The sequence below is a fragment of the Streptopelia decaocto genome (assembly GCF_964273445.1).
Source record: "Streptopelia decaocto genome assembly, chromosome: Z".
NCBI classification, from domain to species: Eukaryota; Metazoa; Chordata; class Aves; order Columbiformes; family Columbidae; genus Streptopelia; species Streptopelia decaocto.
The window spans coordinates 79,996,995-80,019,970 of NC_138657.1; the positions used below are offsets into that span (position 1 = coordinate 79,996,995).

At 49.0% G+C, this 22,976-nt stretch overlaps 1 protein-coding gene across 6 annotated transcripts in view; it reads left to right on the forward strand.

The window, feature by feature from the left end:
- Positions 1 to 22,976, forward strand: part of CTIF (cap binding complex dependent translation initiation factor) — a 148,383-nt gene that overhangs the window by 73,007 nt on the left and 52,400 nt on the right. For all 6 annotated transcript variants that reach the window (XM_082074232.1, XM_082074233.1, XM_082074234.1 and 3 more), the window contains one exon: positions 11,241 to 11,317. In XM_082074232.1, the coding sequence (XP_081930358.1) occupies positions 11,241 to 11,317 (77 nt within the window). The remainder of the gene's footprint in view (positions 1 to 11,240; positions 11,318 to 22,976) is intronic.

A 22,976-nucleotide genomic window follows, 5' to 3' on the forward strand; every position in this document is an offset into this window, starting at 1 on the left:
CCAGCTCCTATGGGCTGGAGATCCTTTGGGCTCAAAGTCTGGTCCACCCAAGAGGAGAAGATTTGTGGGGGCTTGGTTCTGGGGGATTGCACAAACGACCATGAAAAACATGAACTATTTTATTAATAATAAGGGTGAAAAGAAAATAAACTTGGATACAGCCCTTACCTCCTACCAAGAGTGATGTTGAGGTTCGGGGTGGGCACACCTGGCACGACGAGGCTGCACTGACACTGGGATTGCACAGAGGTTCAACAGACCCTCCAGCTTAGAGGGTGACCTTGTCCAAAACTCCCTGATGTCCCCTGGGGTCTTTTTATATGTCACCTTAAAAATTCATCATTATATGTCACCATCAAAAATTCATCAGAGTAGGAGGTACCTACTCTGCTTTCAGCTCTCTTTCTCGCAACACCATCCACTACGATGGCAAGACGTGGTTCTCAGGGACATGGTTTAGAGGTGGGCTTGGCGGTGTTGGGTTAGTGGTTGGACTCAAAGGTCTTAAGGTCAAAGGACTTAAAGGTCTTTTCCAACCTAAATTATTCTGGGATTCTATGATGGGGAGGTGTTGAGGGTGAATGATGAATGAAGGGTCCTCCTGCCATCTCATTTGCCCAGGTCATCTTATCTGGGGGAACATGGGCAGATGGCACATGGAGGTTCACAACTTGGGGGTGTTGGGCTTTGAAGGGTACAAGAGACAGGGAAAACCAGACTGGGAATTTGAAAGATATCGGGGAAAAGTATGCTTTAAAGAAATTTGAGGTCCCAGAGGGACTGAAATATCTCAAGTTACAACTATTCCCATTGCAACCTCTTAACACTTGAAGTCCCAGCTAAAGCGATTCCTCCCGCACCCCCAAATTAGCACAAAGCCAAGAAAAATGTAGGAGAAGCTTTTCAGAGCAGCTCAGCCCTTTCTCAGGATCATCTCGGGCTACCTGGACAGGCCACAAAAGAAATAACCAGTGTGGTACCTCTGGTCACGAGTGATGCCAACGGTATTTATTCCCAATATTACCTCAGAAAGGCTCTGTTTTCCAAGGGAAAGCAAACCCAGGTCACCAACGCTGTTTATTTTAATGATTCTTTAAATATTCTCTATTTAAGGACCCCAAGCAATAGTACTATTATATCTATATTTGCTGGATAAATTAATTTATTTGTGGATGGGCTTCTCGACTGCTGACAATCAGGTTTGTTTTTAAGCCTGACCGGTGTAGAGGAAACACATACAAATAAACAATAAACCTAAATAACACTAAAATAACATCAGTTGAAACAATTAGAGTTAACTTCCACTCATGAAGTATTGTTCCCATTTTGCTATAACATGGGAAAAAAACTCCGTTTCCTAAGTCGGCTCGTCACCGATTTTGGATTTGCGGATTCTTGTAACAAAAGGGGATTTCTTTTGTCTGTTATTTATACTCTTCCTATGGCACCGTGTGTCCGTGTCGCTGTGTCTGGAGGACCCTGTTTCAATGCAGCAGCGTTTCCATCCCCCCTGTCCCCATCTTGGTGGCTTCGCCGGGGCTTGGTGGCACCAGTTGGGCTTTTCTTCTTGCCCATCGTGGTTGCCCTGATGTGCACGCATGTGTTTGCAGAGGCGGCTCCTCCTTGGAGACTTTGTCCTGGATTTTAAAGTTTTATTATCCCTGAATTATGTATAATTCAGGGGCTTAGGGGCCGAGAGTTAAAAACAGACCCTGGAAAACTCGCTGTCAGTATTCAGAAGGCACTGAGGAAGGTTCAGGGTACGTTTCACTTGGGACACTTTGCCTAATTATTCAAATGCTTTAATTGCATTTGCATCCTTCACCCTGCATGGGGAGTTTCTGCTGTTCTCTGTGTCTTTTGTTTCATCCCAGAAGCTGCTGAGGGATGGGGTGGGACACTTAGCCCCACCAAATTTTTAATGCCGCCAAGTATTTAATGTCATTTTAAATACTGCCTTCTCTCTCGCTGGGTGTCTGTTCTGCCAGGAGCCGATAGCAAACACCAAGGAAAGGGGGTTGGAATATAAGGGTCTAAATGTAACTTCTTTGGGTGTGGGACTGCAGGTGCAGAGTCTGTAATTGCTTAATTCCCCCAGGCTCAGGGGCTACAGGCTCAGGGAGGAGCAGCTGGAAAGTGCCTGATGGAAAAGGCCCTGGGGGTGTTGGTGACAGCAGCTGAACATGAGCCAACGTGTGCCCAGGTGGCCCAGAGGCCACCAGCATCCTGGCTGGTACCAGCACTGGTGTGGCCAGCAGGCCCAGGGCAGTGACCGTCCCTGTGCTGGGACCTGGGGAGGCCAAACCTCAGATCCTGGGGGCAGTTTTGGGCCCCTCAGGCCAAGAAAGGCCTTGAGGTGCTGGAGCGAGGGGAGAGAAGGGAGCGGAGCTGGGGAAGGGGCTGGAGCACAAGTGTGATGGGAGCGGCTGAGGGACCTGGGGGGTTCAGCTGGAGAACAGGAGCTGAGGGGACACAGGGACACAAAGAAACGGCCTCAAGTTGCGCCAGGGGAGGTTGAGGTTGGATGTGGGGAACAATTTCTTCCCCAAAGGGCTGTGGGGCATTGGAACAGGCTGCCCAGGGCAGTGCTGGAGTCACCATCCCTGGAGGGGTTGAACAGACGTATAGATGAGGTTCTCAGGGACATGGGTTACTACCAGGGTTGGGGTAACAGTTGAACTCTATGATCTTAAGAATTCCTTCCAACCAAAATGATTCTATAATTCTATTCTATGAATAAAACACCCACCCTTTTGTGAGAGGGTACATATAAACCAGTATTAATGCTCAACAAGTGAAAATCCAGGAGGCTGCATCCTTGGGGCGACATGGGAGGGCAGGGGGATATTCCCTGTAGGGAAATGTTTTTAATGATAACTGAAGAGTGGTGTTTAGCTGTGATAGTCCTGATCGCTGTTGCAGACATCCCGTCTCTGTGCTCGCACCCTTTTTTTGGGAAACGAGTCTTCTCTGAGATGCTCATCACCGAGGCACACGTGCTGCAGCTACATGTCCAGCCTTTGCTGCCCATCTGCAATTTCTGGTGTGCTCCCCAAAGATGCAGTTAATCAGGAAATCCTCCAAACCAGGACATCTCCCAAGAAACAGCTTCCCATGCCTCCCGTTTGAGGCTTGTATTATGCCATGATTCATCAACAAGCACGTCCTACCATCAAGATCCCACAGAACATCTACTGTGGGGCTTGTTGGATCAGCGCTGGCAAAGCCAGAGGAGTTTTGTTCCTTTTCCAGCTCCTGGGTGGCTGGAAACTAAGTCCTTCTTGCCAACCGTATGGTTTAATTTAGCCCTGATGCCGATTATTGAGGTTGAAGAAAGTATCTCCTTGGAGGTGGCCAGGACCTACAAGTGCTTTGTTGTGGGTGAGGAGTGATGGGAGAGCCATCACTTACAGCATGAGGTGCTGTAAGGATTTACCTGCTTTTTATCTTGTGTGACAAGTATGTTTTAAAATCCCTGCACTTTCTATTCCATTAACATCGAGCACCAATTGATTCCTTGTACAGAAGCAGCTATTTTTATAAGCACCTTCCAGGAAAAATGAAGAGCTTGCAATTTGAAGGAACAGATTTATCATTTAAATTTTAACAGAGCGGAAATCATTTCCAGGCGGCTTCCTGACATTGTTTGGTATTCTTCCATGGCTTCCAAAGCAGGTCAAGGCTTTGGTTTGTGCTTCAGCCCTCTCCTTTCAAGAGGTAAAAAATTCCCCTAGGGTAAGAGAGGACAAGTAGGTGCCAGGACAACACTGAGGGGGTTCCTGGAAGTGGAAGAGACAACAGCAAGTGACCTCCAAGGAGATGGTTCTACTGGAAGTGCCTACAGGGTTTATGTGTGTCAATGAATCATAGAATCATAGAATAGTTTGGGTTGAAGGGACCTTCCCAGCTCCCCCAGTGCCCCCCCTGCCATGAGCAGGGACATCTTCACCAGCTCAGGTTGCTCAGAGCCCCGTCCAGCCTGGCCTGGGATGTCTCCAGGGATGGTTCAGCCACCACCTCTCTGCCCAACCTGGGACAGGCTCTCACCACCCTCAGGGACAACAATTTCTTCCTCATGTCCAGCCTGAATCTCCCTCCTTTAGTTTAAAACCATCACCCCTTGTCCTATTGCAACAGCTCCTGCTCAAAAGTCTGTCCCCATCTTTCTCACAGGCCCCTTTTGAGTCCGGAAAGGTGCCATAAGGTCTCCCCAAGCTTCTCTTCTCCAGCTGAACACCCCAACTCTCTCAGCCTGTCCTCCCAGCAGAGCTGTTCCAGCCTCGGATCATTCCTGTGGCTCCTCTGGCCCCTCTCCAGCAGGTCCATGTGTGTCTGTGCTGAGCACCCAGAGCTGGACCAGCACCACAGGGGGGTTGCACCAGAGCCAAGTAGAAGGACAGAATCGTGTCCCTCAATCTGCTGCCCACGTTCATTTTGCTGCAGCCCAAGATATGATTGGCCTTGGGTGGGTAGAGGTGATGGGAATGGGGCTGACAGGGAAGTAACACCAGCTTTACCATTTTTTTCGAGTGCAATTGCACATTTCTACTGAGCACTGGCACATTTAACCCTGTAGGCATCAGGTATGTGGAACCGGCACGACAAAAGTTAAATATATCCGCAGCTCTGTGCTGTCCCGGACTTTCCTGCCACTGATAGTCCATCCTATAGGGAGATGAAAGTGTTATAGCGGCGCATTGCACGTGACTGGGTTGGTTTCTGTGGATCATTCCTGGAACCACAATATTTATATATTTTTTACACTCCCTCCAATCTCGGTATTTCTATTGTCTCCTTTGTGCAGGAACATGGGGCGTCTTCAGGGCTGCCATGAACTCAGCGCCACCTCACCCTTCCCACCTCCCCAGAAAATCAATCCCGCCCTGAACTTTGTGTGCAATAAAACCGAGTGAAACTCCCAGTGCCTTCTGCAGGCCTAGTAACCTGTTTGTTCAGTTTGGGCCTTCTGCAACCATTTGTTTAAGATAAGCCAGGGCAGAGATGTTTCTTGAGGGCACAAAAGGTTCTTGAGATAAAGCTGGTCTGGACCGATCCTGTGATATGGCCGGATCGTTCCTTTTCCTTCTCTCATCACCACAGCACTGGGTTTTTCCATTGGTCCCGTTGATTTTCTCCACTTTTTGTTCACTCTAAGGCGTTCAGTGTTGGTGTTTCTCATTCAGACATCTTCTGCTTGACGATGATGGGCTGGGAGTGTTTCTGTTGCATGGGGAACATCTGTGGAAGAGACTGGAGGAGTGTTGAGTGAAGACAGTCACTTTGTGTGGTGGGGTTTCACGTCTGAAAGTCAGGCTGCATTAAGACATCATGACCATGAGGATGTAGCCATGAACCCAAACCTCTCGTAATTCCTCGAGTCTTTGTGAAACGTTCATAAGAAGTGCAGAAATGGAGGAGAAAGAGGCAGGGTGCAGGCTGGTTCCAAATAGGCCCATCTTTTTATAAGGCAGTTGTTGTTGAATGTGTTCAGTTTTGGGCCTCTCAGGCCAAGAAAGGCCTTGAGGTGCTGGAGCGAGTGGAGAGAAGGGAACGGAGCTGGGGAAGGGGCTGGAGCACAAGTGTGATGGGAGCGGCTGAGGGACGTGGGGGGTTCAGCTGGAGAACAGGAGCTGAGGGGACACAGCGACACAAAGAAACGGCCTCAAGTTGCGCCAGGGGAGGTTGAGGTTGGATCTGGGGAACAATTTCTTCCCCAGAGGGCTGTGGGGCTTTGGAACAGGCTGCCCAGGGCAGTGGTGGAGTCACCATCCCTGAAGGTGTTTAAAAGATGTATAGATGAGATTCTTAGGGACATGGGTTAGTGCTAGAGTTAGGTTATGGTTGGACCTGATGATCTTGAGGGTCTTCTACAACCAAAATGATTCTATGCCAAAGGAGACCCTGGGGTTTGCTACCTACGGGTGGTCACAGAAGGACCACCAGCAGGAACAAGTCCTGCCTCATTTCTGCTTATCTCCTTGTGATTTACCATCATCAGTAAAAGGACCAAAGCTGGTGCGTCTTTCTTCATCTTCAGCTGATCCTGCTGCAGAGGAGGGATGAGAAAATGATGGCAAAGCTCCTGCTCATAGCACAGTAGTTCTAAAATAACCATGTCCCTCTTCCTCATGTCCCTGTTCCTCATGTCTCTTCCAGACCAGTATCCCTCAGGTTACTGGGGTGGGTGGCTCAGAAGAAGGATGTTGCTGGGGAGGAGCAGGTATCAGTGGGAGGAGAAGCGGAGGCTCTTGCATTGCTGCATATTGCCAGTGAGATCTTTAAAGCTTTTAACCTGTTCTTTCTTTAAACTTCGATGCAGTTGGTTCTGGGGCAGCGGAGTGGCAGCTCTCTGGTTTCCCTGGGCAGGTGGACAGGATTGAGGGTGAGATAGACACCTTCATTAGGAAGGGAAAGCACAAAAAGAGTGTACGTGGGTATCAGACCTGCTCCCATGTGCCATCTGTTTGCAGCAATTTCAGTAGATGCCAGATTTCCCTTGGTGTGTGCTAACTGGCCATGTGACAGTCACCTAAGCTTGTGAGATACCACCTTCTATGCTCCAAGAGCTGCTTTCCCCAAACATCTAAAAATCACTGAATCATAGAATCATTTTGGTTGGAAAAGACACTCAAGATCATTGGGTCCAACTGTTAACCCAACCCGGGCAATACTCCGTCTCCCTGAGAACCTCATTTCTGTGTGTGTTCAACCCCTCCAGGGATGGTGACTCCAGCACTGCCCTGGGCAGCCTGTTCCAATGCCCGACAACCCTTTGGGGAAGAAATTGTTCCCAGATCCAACCTCAACCTCCCCTGGCGCAACTTGAGACCATTTCATCTTGTTCTAGCACTTGTTACTTGGGAGAAGAATGAATATGCCCATCACAATGTAGCTGATCTTTAGGAGATGGGCCTGGAGAGCAGACCAGTCCTGAATGCTCCATCTCTTTCAGAGCTGTTGGCCTTTCTTGTTCCAGCACACATGTTTATAATTGAAACTTGACATGCATTAGAAGTCCCATGGGCTTCTCAGGTTCTGCTCCAAGCTTCCCACCATGTCAACCACAGTGTGTTTTGCTCCAAAATTGAAAATGACTCCTATTAATGGTCCTTCCTAAGACCACGGGCTCCTTGTTCTTTGCTTTTCCCACATGCCTCGCTTCCAGAACCAGCAGCACTGAAGTGTTGTTTCATTACGTTTTTTCTTGAGCCACCTGTGAATAAATATCAAAATAAAACCGATATTGGAGAGACAGCAAAGGCAATTTTGCTACCCACTGAGAAGTTGCAAACCTCCATATGAAAACCATGTGCACCTGGGCTTGATGTTGTCCTCTAGCCCACAGAGGAGCAAAAACCAGCCCTCTTCTTGTAGACCCATCTGCCTTGTGAGGTATTTCCCTTTGGCTCTGTTCAGGGAATTCAGCTTCATAAAGGGTTTATCCACTGAATAATGGAAGAGCTGCCTTTCAGATCCAAATTGTCCTCAGCAAGCCACCTCTGTTTGCCCCTGAGGGTGGTGAGAGCCTGTCCCAGGTTGGGCAGAGAGGTGGTGGCTGAACCATCCCTGGAGACATCCCAGGCCAGGCTGGACGGGATGAGCAACCTGAGCTGGTGAAGATGTCCCTGCTCATGGCAGGGGGGGCACTGGGGGAGCTGGGAAGGTCCTTCCAACACAAACCATTCTAGGATTCTATAATACAGCCCATCTTTGACTAAGAAGGAATAGTTCGGAAGCAGAGAAATCTGGCAACCTGCTCTCCAAGGTCTTGTGGTTGAGTTATTACCAAGTTAACTGAATTCAATCTGGGCTGCTCCTGCAGCCAAACACCTCATGGTTAGTTCTTTGTGGAATCTTTGATGTCTGGTTTCTTAAAATCATACTGAACTTTCTTCATTAGTTGGTGTTTGAACCTTCCTCACCCACTTGCTCTCTGAATGCAAAGGGGGATCTTAATATCTATGAGATCTCTGAAAATTTGCTTGAAATTGGCCAATGGGTACCAAAGAGAAAAGGAAGGGAGGGAGCAGATGCGCACACAACCCAATCGCATCAACTGTGCTAGGTTAGGAGGTCAGGTTAAAAATAGTACAATACTCAGTGAGGTTGTTTCGGAATGTTGTATGACCACAGCAGCCTAAAGCTCAGGGTATTTTTAAGAATTTAAGCTGCATTGCAGACACAGGTGGAAATACAATTACCCTAGAGAAATGAAACTGCTTCTGCAGAACACAAAGACCTAAAGCACCAATTTCCTCAATGCGAAGCATTCATTGAAGTCTCAGGAGCTGCCTCTTAGAATCATAGAATCATTCTGTTTGGAAGAGACCTTCAAGTTCATCGAGTCCGACCATAACCTAACTCCGGCACTGACCCATGTCCCTGAGAACCTCATCTCCGCATCTGTTCAGCCCCTCCAGGGATGGTGACTCCACCAGAAGCATCGGGGTGAGAGATGATTTCATTACACGTGAATAAGGTTCCTAATCCAAGGAGCACAACGGTGCCTGAACAGAGGAAAACTTGGTGTCCCCATTAGGAAAATCAAGCATCTCCCTTCTCCAGCTGAGCAGTTCCCTTCCTTAGTCGTAGTCATGAGACAATGTTTTGGAAAAAAACAGTCACCAGTCCCTAATCTTATGTGGGTTGTTTTGGTGCCTAAACAGCTAAATTTGGAAGGGAGAAAAGTCAACCTTTTTTTTTTTTTTTTTTTTTTAGTAAGCTGATGTAAAAGGAAATATCAGCAACTTCAAGAAGGGTGGAGTGGCTGATGAAGACCAAGGGTGCTGGGTGGGTGGGGACAGGCCAGAGTCCCAAGGGCACAGTGAACACCTTGATGGGTTTGTCTGGAGGCTGCTCCCCACCATGGGTCATGCAGGATGGCAATGGAAGTACCTTCAGTCATAGAACCGTAGAATAGTTTGGGTTGAAGGGACCTTCCAAGCTCATCCAGTCCAGCCCCTGCCATGAGTGGGTCCTCTGGCCCCTCTCCAACAGGTCCATGTCTGTCCTGTGCTGAGGACCTCAGCTGGACCCAGCATTGTATCGGGGTCCCACCAGAGCCAAGTAGAAGGTCAAAGTCATGTCCCTTGACCTGCTGGCCACGCTCCTTTTGCTGCAGCCCAAGATACCATTGGCCTTTTCTCTAGCAGAGTTATAAGAGAAGAAAGGTAAAAAGGAAACTACTTTCTCAGGGAACACACTTGAGGACCGTGACCAAACCAAGGTTCAAATGGGGACGTGCAGCAGGACTTACCTGGGGACTTCTTGAGTTCTTCATTGCTTGATGTCTTAAAGAGCGAAGGTCTTTGAAGTGGAAGGTTCCAGCTGCCATGGGAACTCCAGAGTTGCTGCAGTAGCAGGTTCTCCAGGCTCTTTGCAGATGGCCAAGGTGGATGGTCATAATAAACCAAATTCGTCTTGGACTTGGAGATGCCTTCTCTGGTGTACAAGCCTAAATTCATTACTAACCCCAGCAACCGTTCTTCCACCAGAGGAACTCCAAATACTATTATCTCAGTAACCGCTACTAAAATTTTAACTGTCATTTTTAAGGCTCTTCACTCAGAGAGGGACTTTATTTTCTTTAAGCCGGTGTGTTATGTTGTCATGCCAATGTGACAAAGCCGCTGCTCCATGAGGTGGTTTCCCACCCAGCCCTTGGCCGGGCTGCTGCCTCGTGGCTCGTGCTGATTCACCAGCAGTGGCTGGAGCTCAGATGCTGAGCTAGATTGTGATGGAAATAAAAGGAGCGACTTTTATGGGGCTTTTATTGCCAGCCGGGGTTGTACAATACGGCATAAATAAAATTCATTATGGTTATGATAGCTCTGTAGTCCCTGGAAAATAAATAACACTTTGCACTTATATAGTGCCTGTCATCTAGGAGCCTCAGAGCTCTTTGCTGACATTAATGAAGCCTTGTGATGACCATAGTAGGCCGGTAAATACAGCATCTCCCTTATCAGATGAACATACCAAGTCAGAGTCGGCACCTTCAGTGGAGAGAGGCCGAGGCAGCAGCTGGAGTTACACGCAGCTCTTCCACTGATGTCACTGCTGCAAATTGCTCAATGTCCTGGTCATCGCAGTTGTTTCCAGTAGGTAGATGCCACCTGTCCCTTCCCCAGGGGTGTTATGGGTTGGTCAGTGTGTAGATCATATAATCATTTTGGTTGGAAAAGACACTGAAGATCATCGAGTCCAAGTGTTACCCCACACCTGGCACTACCCATGTCCCTGAGAACCTCATCTATACGTCTGTTCAACCCCTCCAGGGATGGTGACCCCACCACTGCCCTGGGCAGCCTGTTCAAATGCTCCACAGCCCTTTGGGGAAGAAATTGTTCCCCAGATCCAACCCTAACCTCCCCTGGCGCAACTTGAGGCCGTTTCTTTGTGTCCCTGTGTCCCCTCAGCTCCTGTTCTCCAGCTGAACCCCCCAGGTCCCTCAGCCACTCCCATCACACTTATGCTCCAGCCCCTTCCCCAGCTCCGTTCCCTTCTCTCCACTCGCTGTAACTCCTCAGTGGTTGACCAGCTCGTGGTGGTCACGCTCAGTGAGGTTTTCATGATGTGGTTGTTTAGTTGCTAATGGCGTGGGAGCACTACCCCAACCCATCTGCCAGCTATGGCTCATGTTCTCGTACTTCAGTATCCTCAAAATCATAGAATCATGGAATAGTTTGGGCTGAAGGGACCTTCCCAGCTCCCCCAGTGCCCCCCCTGCCATGAGCAGGGACATCTTCACCAGCTCAGGTTGCTCAGAGCCCCGTCCAGCCTGGCCTGGGATGTCTCCAGGGACGGTTCAGCCACCACCTCTCTGGGCTGCTTACAGACATTTTTACAGCTGGGTTTTAGATGAATAAATAAATATGCAGGAAACAACCCAATGAAAATGGATGGCTTAAGTGCAGCAGTGTGGTGTGTGACATGGGTGAATTCCCTATAGATGGTGTATATTGGGATCCACCAATATTTGCTCCGTATGGCTTGTCCCATCCAGAAATCACAGATAAATCCATTGCCTGCTCTTTGCACCATCCTTGAGCAGGTACAGGTCTGTGGATTTCCAGACCCACGTTGATAAGGTCTGAGATGTTGTGAGGATGTTTGGATGAGAACTGTTTCTTTTCTCATGCTCACATGGAGGGTGTCCAGCTCTGTCTCTCTCTGACCCCTTCCATATACTTGTCTCCTGTATCCTGGAGTTGATCGCTGCTTTTCTCTCTGTTTTACAGGGTTACCATCCGTTGCCTCATGAAGCTGAAATCGCACACACCAAAAAACTCTTCAGAAGGAGGAGAAACGACCGGAGGTAGGTGAAGCATCTCTAATGGTTTGTTTTTTTCAATCTTCTCTTCTTCATTGCACATCTCTCCACACTGTCTCATGGAGTGTCTTTGCACAATACTGCTGTTTGGCAGCTGCCAGCGTTGGTTTAATTAAAAAACCTTTATTTGAGCAGTAACATCCTGAAAATACAGAGTCTGTCCATCCCTTTCATTTGTCTTTTAAATCTGTGGTATGTCCTGTATTGCTCCAGGACTATCTTAAGGACATTCTCTTCCTCTTATTCCAGCATAGCCTGATACCCCATTTCTATTAGAAGTGGCAGCTGGCAAGGTATTATCTGTAAAATCTTTGAGTCCTTGTGATTTGCTTCCTCTCTTTCTATCGAAAAGCAAAATTTGCTGACTTCCAGGGTCGCCTGCAAATGGGGATGGTTGAGGGGGGGGTTACAGCGAGCGTCGGATGCCTAAAAAGGCAGCTGAGTTCCTATGATTCCAGTCCATTGGAGTTAATTGAATTGGGTCAATTGGATATTTAATTGTGTCAATTGCATATTTAATTATATGGGGGCATCTAGAGTCCTTGGTAGGAACCGTGACTGTGGTTAAATGTGAAAATAAGAGGGGAATGAGGGAGCTTGGTTTCTGCTGGCGTGTTCTGCTGTGGCTGAGAGAACACAACCGGGGCAGTGAAGCTTTACTAAAAGCAGGAGTTTGCAAGGACTGTGTTACTGAACAGGAGAAGAAATGGCCAGGTTTTGTTCCTAGAGTGATCTGAAATCTGTGTCTGAGCTGTGATGCCTTGGGGTGGGATTTCTGGGGGAGTCCTACTTGTAGCAGGAGTTGGAGTGTCCTCAAATCTCCTCATCGCTTCTCGACTCGCGAACAGCTGTGACGCAGTTAACCCTCTGCTTGGTTTGGTTTTCCTAAATTTTACCAAGCAACCAAAAAACAGCTGCAAAGAGTTTGCTCAAGCATCCTAAAAACATTCCTCTGTGGACAAGGCTTATGTCAGCAGCAAACTCTATTTTATTTCTTCTTTGGGGCTCCCTCCTTTTTTCCCCGTGGGCTTGGAAGATCACAGGGTTAAGATAAAGTAGCAATGGGATAATATCCCAGGAAGAGAGACAGAAGCCATAGAACCCAAGGCAATGGCAGGAAGATGCCAGGTGAGGTTCGGGTTGTACGTTAGGAGAAGGTTCTTCACCCAGAGGGTGGTGGAGCACTGGAGCAGGATGATTCTTGTGGGTCCCTTCTGACTCAGGACATTCTATTATTCTATGATTCTATAACCCAGTTGATACGGCATCATGTGGGAGGAGATGTGAGACTATTCGATCCCTAAGCAGTCAGGAATTTAATAAAATAGAAAGAGCAGAGGGGATGCAGTTCTGCCCAAGTCCTCCACCTACACAGACATCCATGGTGGTGTCCACACTTACACAGAAAACATAATTATTTTAATTACAGAAACATAAATCCAGGTTGAGGGAGCTGGAGTGAAACCGCAGTCTCTTAAATAGTTATTTAAGTGGAAAAAGCATTTTCCTATCCCCTCAGCTTCATCTGGGGACCTCAGCACCCTACCTGTCGCTGTGCCACATGGTTTGATGCTGGGGACTTTCAGGGTCTGCTTGGCTCCGTGGTGTTTTGGGGACCAGGAGGGGAGTTTTAGTCCTTCTAGCGCCGCTTGAGATGCCCCCAGGGAGCACTCACTCCTTAAAATTGATTTCTAGCAGCAAGTGAGGTCTCAATGGTTATTTTATGAGAAAAACATGGTAGAAATGGGGGGTGGGGAAAGGGTAGAAATAGGGAAGGAAGAGGGAATAGGGGAAAAGAAAAAGGAATGGGATAAAAAAAAGGGAATAGGAAAAAAATCCCCACGGTATTGGAGCACAAGCAGTTTACAATGCTGTTCACACTTAACTGTAGCACTGTTATCTTAATGTCCCAGGCATCATTCCGGGGGACAAAAGCTTCACTTCAGAGCTGGTGGAGCCACAAAGGTGGCATGAACATCGCTCAGGATGAGATTTTGTGGTCAGCAAAACCATTGGGAGTTTCGGGCTTTTTGTTTCAATCCTCATCAGGGTACGGAGAGACCCAAAATTGCAAGACCACGGATGGGGCAAGGGAGAGAACGACGCTTGGGAGAGGCTGAACGGGGCCATTTGGTGGTGCAGGCGCCGGGAGGGGGTTTGGGAAGCAACTCTGGATGCCAAATCCAAGAGAAGAGCTGGTTTCTTAGAAAGGAGTTGGCAGTGGCCAAGGTTGGGAATAGGGCTGACATGCAACAGATTTGCAAGAAACATAGGATCGTGGAATTGTGGAATGGTTTGTGTTGGAGGGACCTTGCCAGCTCCCCCAGTGCCCCCCCTGCCATGAGCAGGGACATCTTCACCAGCTCAGGTTGCTCAGAGCCCCGTCCAGCCTGGCCTGGGATGTCTCCAGGGATGGTTCAGCCACCACCTCTCTGCCCAACCTGGGACAGGCTCTCACCACCCTCAGGGACAACAATTTCTCCCTCATGTCCAGCCTGAATCTCCCTCCTTTAGTTTAAAACCATCACCCCTTGTCTTATTGCAACAGACCCTGCTCAAAAGTCTGTCCCCAACAATGCATAGGTCCAGCTCTGGTCTTATAAACGGTACCAGTTCCCTCCCGGAGCACGTGTGGGCTCCGCTCCCCTCTCTGATGGTGACATTCCGAAGGGGCCATATCTTGGGCCAGTGCAACACCTTTTGTTTCTCATGCAAAACGGCGCCGATGTTCGACCGTGCTATAAAAAGCACCTGTCCCCACTTCCTTCCCATCACCTTTCCTCGGGAAATGCTGTCACCGCGTTGTGGAGGAGCGCGTCTCACCTACCATGAGGTCCCCGCCATGCACCTTTCACTCCCATGGGGAGAACTAACCCTATGGACTTGCAACCATAGCTCTCTCCTTGCATATATTACACGTTTTTACATTCCACAAGTCATAGGTGCTTCATTGGTTGCGTAAGATAGAAGCAAAGAGTGGATTAAAGATTTAAAAGCTTCAGCTTTCCCATTTAAGCACCGCTGTGGGTCTGTTGGACACTTTTTCAGTAACAGGGCTCAACATCAAAGCCATATCTGGTGGAGGGTTTGGTTGCACAAGTTGTTGTAAAAACCTGCAGGAGGTGGCGAGGTCCTCGCTGCAGAGAGCTTCCAAGCAGGGCAGGAGACCAGGGAGAGGTGTCACCTTCCCTTTGTCACCTGTCAGAAATCCCTGATGTTTTCTCTGTTGGTTTGGCCACATGAGGTGTAACTGCCACCCTCTGATGAAAGTGACGGAGGACATCTTTGCTTGATGGGATCATTGAAGGAGAACAGCAAAGGCAAGTTTTTCATAGATGTCCATGTGAACCATAGAGGGTTTTATTGTCCCAAAAGCTAATCTGCTCTTTGCTGCCACACAAGACCCACTCTACCTAGATGTCACCAATGGCAACTTGGTTTGATCTCCCATAACTCCAGTGAAGGAGGGATTTTCCCTGGGTGGTAGCAGGACCTCTCCAGCCTTCAGCTCAAGCAAGTAGTTGAGGGAAAGTAAATACTCTGGACCCATTTCTCAAGTCCTCTCCTTCTGCCCTTCCCAACCTGCTGCCTCTCTGCTAGTGGAGCATGAGCTATGCTGGGACTTGGTCTCCTTGGGCAGGTGGTCTCTGAGTTTGGCCCATTGTCTTTCAGAAAGTTCCCAAAAATTCCATTTCTTAAGTATCTATCAGAGCCTCGCAAGTCAGCTCGGTGCCGCACAGGGTTCCTTCATATCCCGTGGCATCGTGGGATGACGTGGTTTTGGATGAAGGTTCCAACCGACCAAACCCCATGGCCTGGTGATAAGTTCACAGAGGCCTTGTAGGAGTGATAAGAAATGTTGCCCAGTTTAGATAAGATCTACAAGGAATATATGGAGTTGCTGTGGGTTAAGACAGAGAAGTTTCTACTAATTTATTGGTCTTCTGGTTAACAAAGGACTGAAATTGTTCCGTGTCACCTAAGGAAGGGGACAGTTTTGGTGAGGAGCAAGGAAGGGTTGCTGGGGAAGTCTTAAAAAGTTTGTGCCATTGTAATTACATGGGTTCAATGACATTTTGTTGGATTCAAAAGTCAAACCGGGCTGAACACCCGACCAAAAGGAAATCCTCGTGTGTGTGTAGGTGCTGGCTGGTATCTCACAGGGCTTTTGGTGGTCCTTCTATGGGACAGGATTACAGATGGAAGCACAGACCTGTGACTTCGAGACAGAATAAAACCCTAAGAGTTCATTAATCCTGTCTTCCCAAATGGCATCAGAATTACTCTTTTGAGTAGAAAATATGTGGATCCCTAGTGTGTCCTCCATGCTGGCAGAACGTCCATCCTTCATAAAGCCCCTGCGTGGAGATAAGGAAGTGGAGCAGAAGACTGCTTAGGTCCTCCTGGTTCGTACGTGGAGAGAATGGGTGGGAGCAAAGAATGTCATGTGCCCTCCTCACCTCCCCTCAGCGTGCCCCACATCCCTGTGGCTTTTGACAACAGGATTACAGAAACGTCCCCAAGTTTTCTCTTAGGTCGTCCCAGTTTGCTTCCAACCGTTAACTTGGCTTTACACTTAAATGATCAGGAAAAAACAGTCTGGATTTTTTTTTTTTTTAATGTGTTTGTGTTGTTTTCTGGTTTTAATTAGACTCCAAGCTGGGGGGAGGCAGAAATATCGTCCTTCCCCGGAGAGCCCTGAGTGGCTGTCAGGGGCGGTTTCCTCTTCCTGAAACAGGAGGGTTGTGTAAGCACCGCTGACCCCTCCTGCTCACACCGAAAACGGGGTCATCCGAGGTGAGCATCCCTGTCCTGCCTCCCTGCTCGGAGCACAGATCATCCCAACGGGCCACCACGTTGCTGAGGAACCTCCTGCGGCTCATCTCATCTGGCCCACATGGCCCCAGCCGGGATCTCGCACAGACACCACCGTGGTCCTGCATCGGGGTGGCCCAAAGGATGGTCACGGTGGCTCGGGGCCAGGCAATGAACATCCCAGATCCTCCGGTGGCTCCGCTGAGGAGCGTAAGCAAGCTGTGATATATTTATTTTCCCATTATATTTGATTTTACAGACCCTCGGGGACACTCAGCCACCTACAGTGATTAGTTGGACTGATTAAGCTGCTTTTCCTCTTGTGGTGAAGTCCTTTTGTGAAGGGCTTTTCAATAGCCACACTGCTTGGGACATTGTTCCTGTACAATTTCCTTTCAAAACACCATAAAGGGCACTCGACCACTTTACCCTGTCATAAAAACATCACAGGAATCAGCTTTGCCCAGCTCGCTCCTCCAAGGGCAAGATCTCTTCATAAGTGGTCAGGTGGGAGTTGCGGGACCACATGAGGCTGGAGCCAGATGGAGCCATTAGCAAGGGGAGGGGGTCAAGATGAGATGAGAGGTAAAGCAAAAGTTTTCTACACTCTTCTTTTTTTGCTGTTTGATAATATGAGGACCCCAGGTCACCCAGGGAACTGAAGGACACAATAAACTTGAAAGCTCTGAGAAGGAAATACCGCTTCACACATCTGTTGGTTCAGGCTTGCCCGGCAGAGGCTGGGAGCGGATGTGGATGCTCTCGAGGTACCCGGGGATAAACGGCGTAGGGGGAGAAGGGCTGTTTCTGCTGAAGAAACGTGCTGCGGCGAGCAGCAAGCAGATAAAACAGGTCATTTAATCAAGACTGAAAAGCAGAGGAAGGTCTGCTTTGATTGCCACCAAGGGAGCGACAGATGGAGGAGATTGCAGTGGCACCGGGTCTTTCCTCCCCGTGTTTGTAGTTACTCCCAAACCCTCTCACGAGGTTATCGGGTAGGACCGTATGGAGACCTGGTGTCCTTAGGACCTGGTTAGTCCATCAGCTGCTCTTTGGGCAAGGCGGTGACAGAACAGGACAGAGATGGTATCAGGAGGGTCAGGCAGGAGCCCATTCGATGCGCAGAGCCATGCTGGCCAGACGTACTGGCATTGCCCAGCCCGCTGTCCTTCCTTCCAGGCGTTGAGGAGAAGGGGTCACGGTGCTGGGACCCCTCTCCCAGGAGGAGGTTGTTGAGAACAAAGCTTGCACCAGGCTCCATGCTGAAGGAGTGGTCCTTCAATGATCAAAAAGCCAGCTCCTGACGACCCGTGGGCATCCGGCTGCGGGTGACTCAGCTGCGGGTGGAGCTGCTGGGCAGCACTGCAGCTTCTTGTCAAGAGGAACCTCTTGGAGATGAGATCAGGAGGTGGTTTGGCTCCATCAAGACCATTCTGGGCTCAGTGGTTGGCCCAGAAGGCAAATGGTATCTTGGGGTGCGTCACAAGTAGCATGAGTGCAGGGAGATGCTTCTGCCCCTCTGCTCCACTCTGGTGAGACCCCCTTGTAGTGCTGGTCCAGCTCTGGGTGCTCAGCACAGGACACACATGGACCTGCTGGAGAGGGGCCAGAGGAGCCACAGGAATGATCCGAGGCTGGAACAGCTCTGCTGGGAGGACAGGCTGAGAGAGTTGGGGTGTTCAGCTGGAGAAGAGAAGCTCCGGGGAGACCTTATTGCACCTTTCCGGATTTCAAAGGGGCCTGTGAGAAAGATGGGGACAGACTTTTGAGCAGGGTCTGTTGTGACAGGACAAGGGGTGATGGTTTTAAACTAAAGGAGGGAGATTCAGGCTGGACATGAGGAAGAAATTGTTGTCCCTGAGGGTGGTGAGAGCCTGTCCCAGGTTGGGCAGAGAGGTGGTGGATGAACCATCCCTGGAGACATCCCAGGCCAGGCTGGACGGGGCTCTGAGCAACCTGAGCTGGTGAAGATGTCCCTGCTCATGGCAGGGGGGGCACTGGGGGAGCTGGGAACGTCCCTCCAACACAAACCATTCCGTGATTCTGTGCCCATGTCACAGGGCTCTAATAGTCCAATACCACCCCTGTGCAGTAATTCCAGCCCCAGAACCTACAGGACACAGATGATCAAATAGCTCTGCAGAAGCCATCTGAAATTCAACAAGGTTTATATCTAACGTCAGTCCTAGTCTGGCTCATCTAAGAGGCACTTCCCTGCCCCAGCATCATCCCCAGAGCAGCTCGCATAGAGTCTTCCCAGTGGCATTATCGTGAGCAGTTGGTGTTTATTGTCCACTGGGGAGTTCTGTTTTGCCTGTCGCCTGCGTCTCAATCTGTGACAGACTGAGCAGGGCTTTTCCACCCAGCTGCTCTTGTTTGTGCCGTCGTGATCAGCGCTGAGCCCTTCCACACGTGAGGGTGTCGGTGACAATATGCCCAGTCGTGAGTCACCCCGAAGGCAGATGGTGCGGCTGCGATCCCGCCAGCTAAACACGCCACGGAAGGCAATGCCGTATTTACAGCTCCTCTCTCCATCACTACCAATGACTAAAAGGACTTTACATTTCATGTAATGCAAGGAAAACATACGTCTGTAAACACCGCAGTGCTCTGTGGGCTCAGGACTAATGGAAAGAGAAAAACAAACCTTTGTGAGTCCAACAGGACACACTCCATGTAAGTAGGACTTCAGGAGATGTGTCTCCACTACCATTCTCCATATCCTCCTCGTGTGCCTAGCTAAAGGATGGCACAGAAGGGTTAAAAGATACTCATCTAAGCAAATTTAATCCTTTCCTTTCATTGTTCCTTTTTTTAATGCCAGGAGGCAGCGACAGGAGAGCCGGGTGCGTTTCCCAGCTGCAGGGTTGCCACCTCTCTATTGAGAGCGGCTTTGTCATTACATAAAACCTCTACAACACGAGGGTTTTTATTCTTTTATTTTTTATGATCTTGGCGACTGAGGTGACCCCTGTCCTGCAGACTAAATTTAAACCTGAATTGCCAAGCTGCCAGTAGACTTTATGGCATCAGGAGGCTTTTGCAGGTTGTTTGTCTCCATCTCTGCAGCTGATTGAAAGGCTTTCTGTACCACCCAGCAAAACATTTCCCTGTTATAAAACCTCAATAGAAATGTAATAGCCTGCTGGATAAGCTCAGGGTCTTATGATGTTACTTCACAGAAAGCAAAACAATTGCTCCAGCAAAAGAAAGATCCAGAACTGCAGCGTGTGTCTGGGGTGTAAGGATTTCACCGGATTTCTTAGGGATCTTGTTCCTGTGTGGCAGCAGGGACTAGTCTGAAGGACAGTGAGTTCTTCATACCGATGGCTCTTTACTCCTTTCTGCGCTGCCTGTTCTTGGGAGTGTTAAGGAATGGGGAGCAGGAGCTCACAGTGGCTCTACAACAAGGGAGAAGGTTACAAAGCAACCGCTCTTGTGTCCAAGGTCTTGGGGGGACGTGGGAGACCTCATTTTTCTTCTCACCTTCATCAGAGACTTCTGGGCTCTACCTCCATCATCACAGGATGCCTTGGTATATCGTGAGATCCATTCAGGGAGCCAGCAGACACCGGACCTTGTGAAACCTGCACCAAAAATGGGGTGGGAGCCAGACAAGACACCATAGAATCACAGAATGGTTTGGGTTGGATGGAACGTTCCCAGCTCCCCCAGTGCCCCCCCTGCCATGAGCAGGGACATCTTCACCAGCTCAGGTTGCTCAGAGCCCCGTCCAGCCTGGCCTGGGATGTCTCCAGGGATGGTTCAGCCACCACCTCTCTGCCCAACCTGGGACAGGCTCTCACCACCCTCAGGGACAACAATTCCTTCCTCATGTCCAGCTGAATCTCCCTCCTTTAGTTTAAAACCATCACTCCTTGTCCTGTCACAACAGGCCCTACTCTAAAGTCTGTCTGCAGATATGTGTACGTATATAACCAATGTAAACACATATATAACCAAGTTATCCCACAATTTTGTCTTGAAAAATGTTTCTCTCAGCGGGACTTTATCAAAAGAAAACTCCACGTTTGTTCTTACGAGCATTGCGTGGGCAAGTCAAGAGGTTGTGACGGCAATGACTCTTTGGGCCAGGTATTTTTTGTGCTGGAAAGATCACTAAGAAAATCCTGACCACCAATCAGGAGCGTGATGTGCAAGGTATTTATCTGAAAACTCTTTACAATAATCTGACAGCCCGTATTCATGCAATTTTCACACTGTCTTGAAGGGTTGCACTGTTTCCAGAGCCGCTCCCATGCCGATCTACCCATTCACATCCAGCGCAGGGGCTCCTTTCACAAATAGAAATAGTCACAGCAACGGCCCTCACCATGGATTTTAAGATTGCAAGTTATTTTGGTTGAAGGCAAATGTGTTTTATGGCTGACACAAACATGGCACTTTTAAGGCTGTGAAATTCTGGAAGAGCCTTGGAAATCTGTTCCCAAAGGTCACGGGGACAAACCTCTCCCGCTGGGCGAGTGAATAGAAATGAGTTCATAATTACAGAGTATAGTAGGGACACGTTTGCTTTTTCACCGTTTTAATTGAGGTTTTTCAGAAAGGAAGAGAACTTAAAACAATACAGCAATGTCTTTTGTTCTTGCAGGGTCATTTGCTGAGAGCTCTGCAGTGAGAGGAGAGGATGTTTATGAAAAAAAAAAGCAACAATTTTGAGATGTTATTTTAGTGCCAAAGCGCCGTTCCGAATTGGAACAAAATGCTTCGGGTGGCCTGGGTGCTTGCTGAGAACTAACACTGAGCTAAACGGTTTGCGGTGCTTTTAGTGAACTCAATAAGTGGTTTTGAAACAGAAGAAAAAGAGAGGAAGGGAAGGAATTGAAACAGTTGAAACACCCTTTTCCTTCTCAATAGGATTTCCAAGTCAAAATAATTAGATTTAGCAGCACGTGGGTCTGAAGCCCTGAAGCGGCATCTGAAAATCAGGTTTTCATCCTCCTTATGCTCCTGTCTCCTCCGTGTCCCCTTTGGGAGCTGATGGGGCTGACTGGAGACTCTTTTTGGGGGCACAGAGGGGACATCCCAAAGCCAAGGGGGATGTCACGGTGTCCCCGCTGAGCAGGAGTCAAGCCGGCGTAACAGTGGCTGTGAAAAGCTGCTGTTCACGAGAGAGTTTTGTCCTGAGAAAACTCCTCAGGACCAAGATTGTATGTTTTTAAGGACAAAGGTAAGTCTCTGTTTGTGTCCTTGATGAGCAGCAATATGAGCACCTAGTTAAATCGTATTGTAACAATGCAAAAAGCTCTCGAGGCAGCTGAAAGCACATAAGCAGAGGTGCTGTTAAAATAATAGTCGCTGTGTTGCTTCAGATTTAGAAACTTCGAGCCAGCGGTGGAGGACGGGCCACTTTTTCATTAACAACCGCACTGAAGGTGCATCTCAGAAAGGAATCATAAAATACCTGGAGCTGGAAGGGTCCCATAAGGATCGAGTCCAACTCCCTGCTCCTCGCAGAACTGCCTAAAACTAAATGGTAGGACTAAGAAAGCTGCGCCGGCTCGAACTGAGCATCCCGGAGAACAAGGTGAAGAGCTCCTTGTTGGAGCGATGGTCCTTCACCAAGGATTAAGTGTTCAGATGCAGGAAAGTCCCGAATAAACAGCATTACCCCCTCCTGAGCGGAGCCAGCAGACGCCGACGAGCAGGATGTCGGCCCAGGGGTTGGTTCCAGGCAATTTAGAGACAAATCATTTTTTTTCTTTCGGTTTGTCCACAACATCACTGGGAGTTGTTACACTAAATTAATTCTCCGAACTGCAGGTCCCCGGAGGACAATATTGTCTCGGCGGTTTGTTCCTAAAAGGGCTCAGCTGAGTGATTGCGTTACTGCGGCTTAATGAATTATGGCACGTGAGCTGGGCGGCGGTAATTGCCTCTGCGTGCAAAGTGCCTTGCACTGCCACCCCTCCGCCCAGCTGGGAGATAATGCGTCTTATGGTTGCCATGCTGTCCTGCATCAACAGAGAGGCGGGATTTTTGCAATTAAATGTGCTACTGGTGTGCTGGAGCTCATGAGGACGTCAGGATGGGTCAGTGGACACCAGGAGAGGCGTGAGAAGAACAAGGTGTGCGTGTAATGCTGCTTCCCAGCAGTGGTCTCGTCTTCTTCATGGCTGGACTCAATGATCTGAGGGCTCTTTTCCAACTGAAATGATTCTATGATTTTCTAGGAATTTAGAGTCGTTAAATCATGGAATAGTTTGGGTTGGAAGGGACCTTCCCAGCTCCCCCAGTGCCCCCCCTGCCATGAGCAGGGACATCTTCACCAGCTCAGGTTGCTCAGAGCCCCGTCCAGCCTGGCCTGGGATGTCTCCAGGGATGGTTCAGCCACCACCTCTCTGCCCAACCTGGGACAGGCTCTCACCACCCTCAGGGACAACAATTCCTTCCTCATGTCCAGCCTGAATCTCCCTCCTTTAGTTTAAAACCATCACCCCTTGTCCTGTCACAACAGGCCCTGCTCAAAAGTCTGTCCCCATCTTTCTCACAGGCCCCTTTTAAGTCCGGAAAGGTGCAATAAGGTCTCCCTGGAGCTTCTCTTCTCCAGCTGAACACCCCAACTCTCTCAGCCTGTCCCCCAGCAGAGCTGTTCCAGCCTCGCATCATTTTTGTGACACCCAAGGCTCCTTGATCGTCTTGGTTGTACTGGTGTTGCTTTAGTAGCTAAAGAGGTGTTTTATTGATTTTTAACCAACCTGGCAGGAAAGTCTGCATCGCATGGGAGCGTAGGGACTTTTGGGTCAATCCGCTGTCGGAAGAATCACAGGGAAGCAATGAAGAGCTATCCCCAGGGAAGACAACCAGA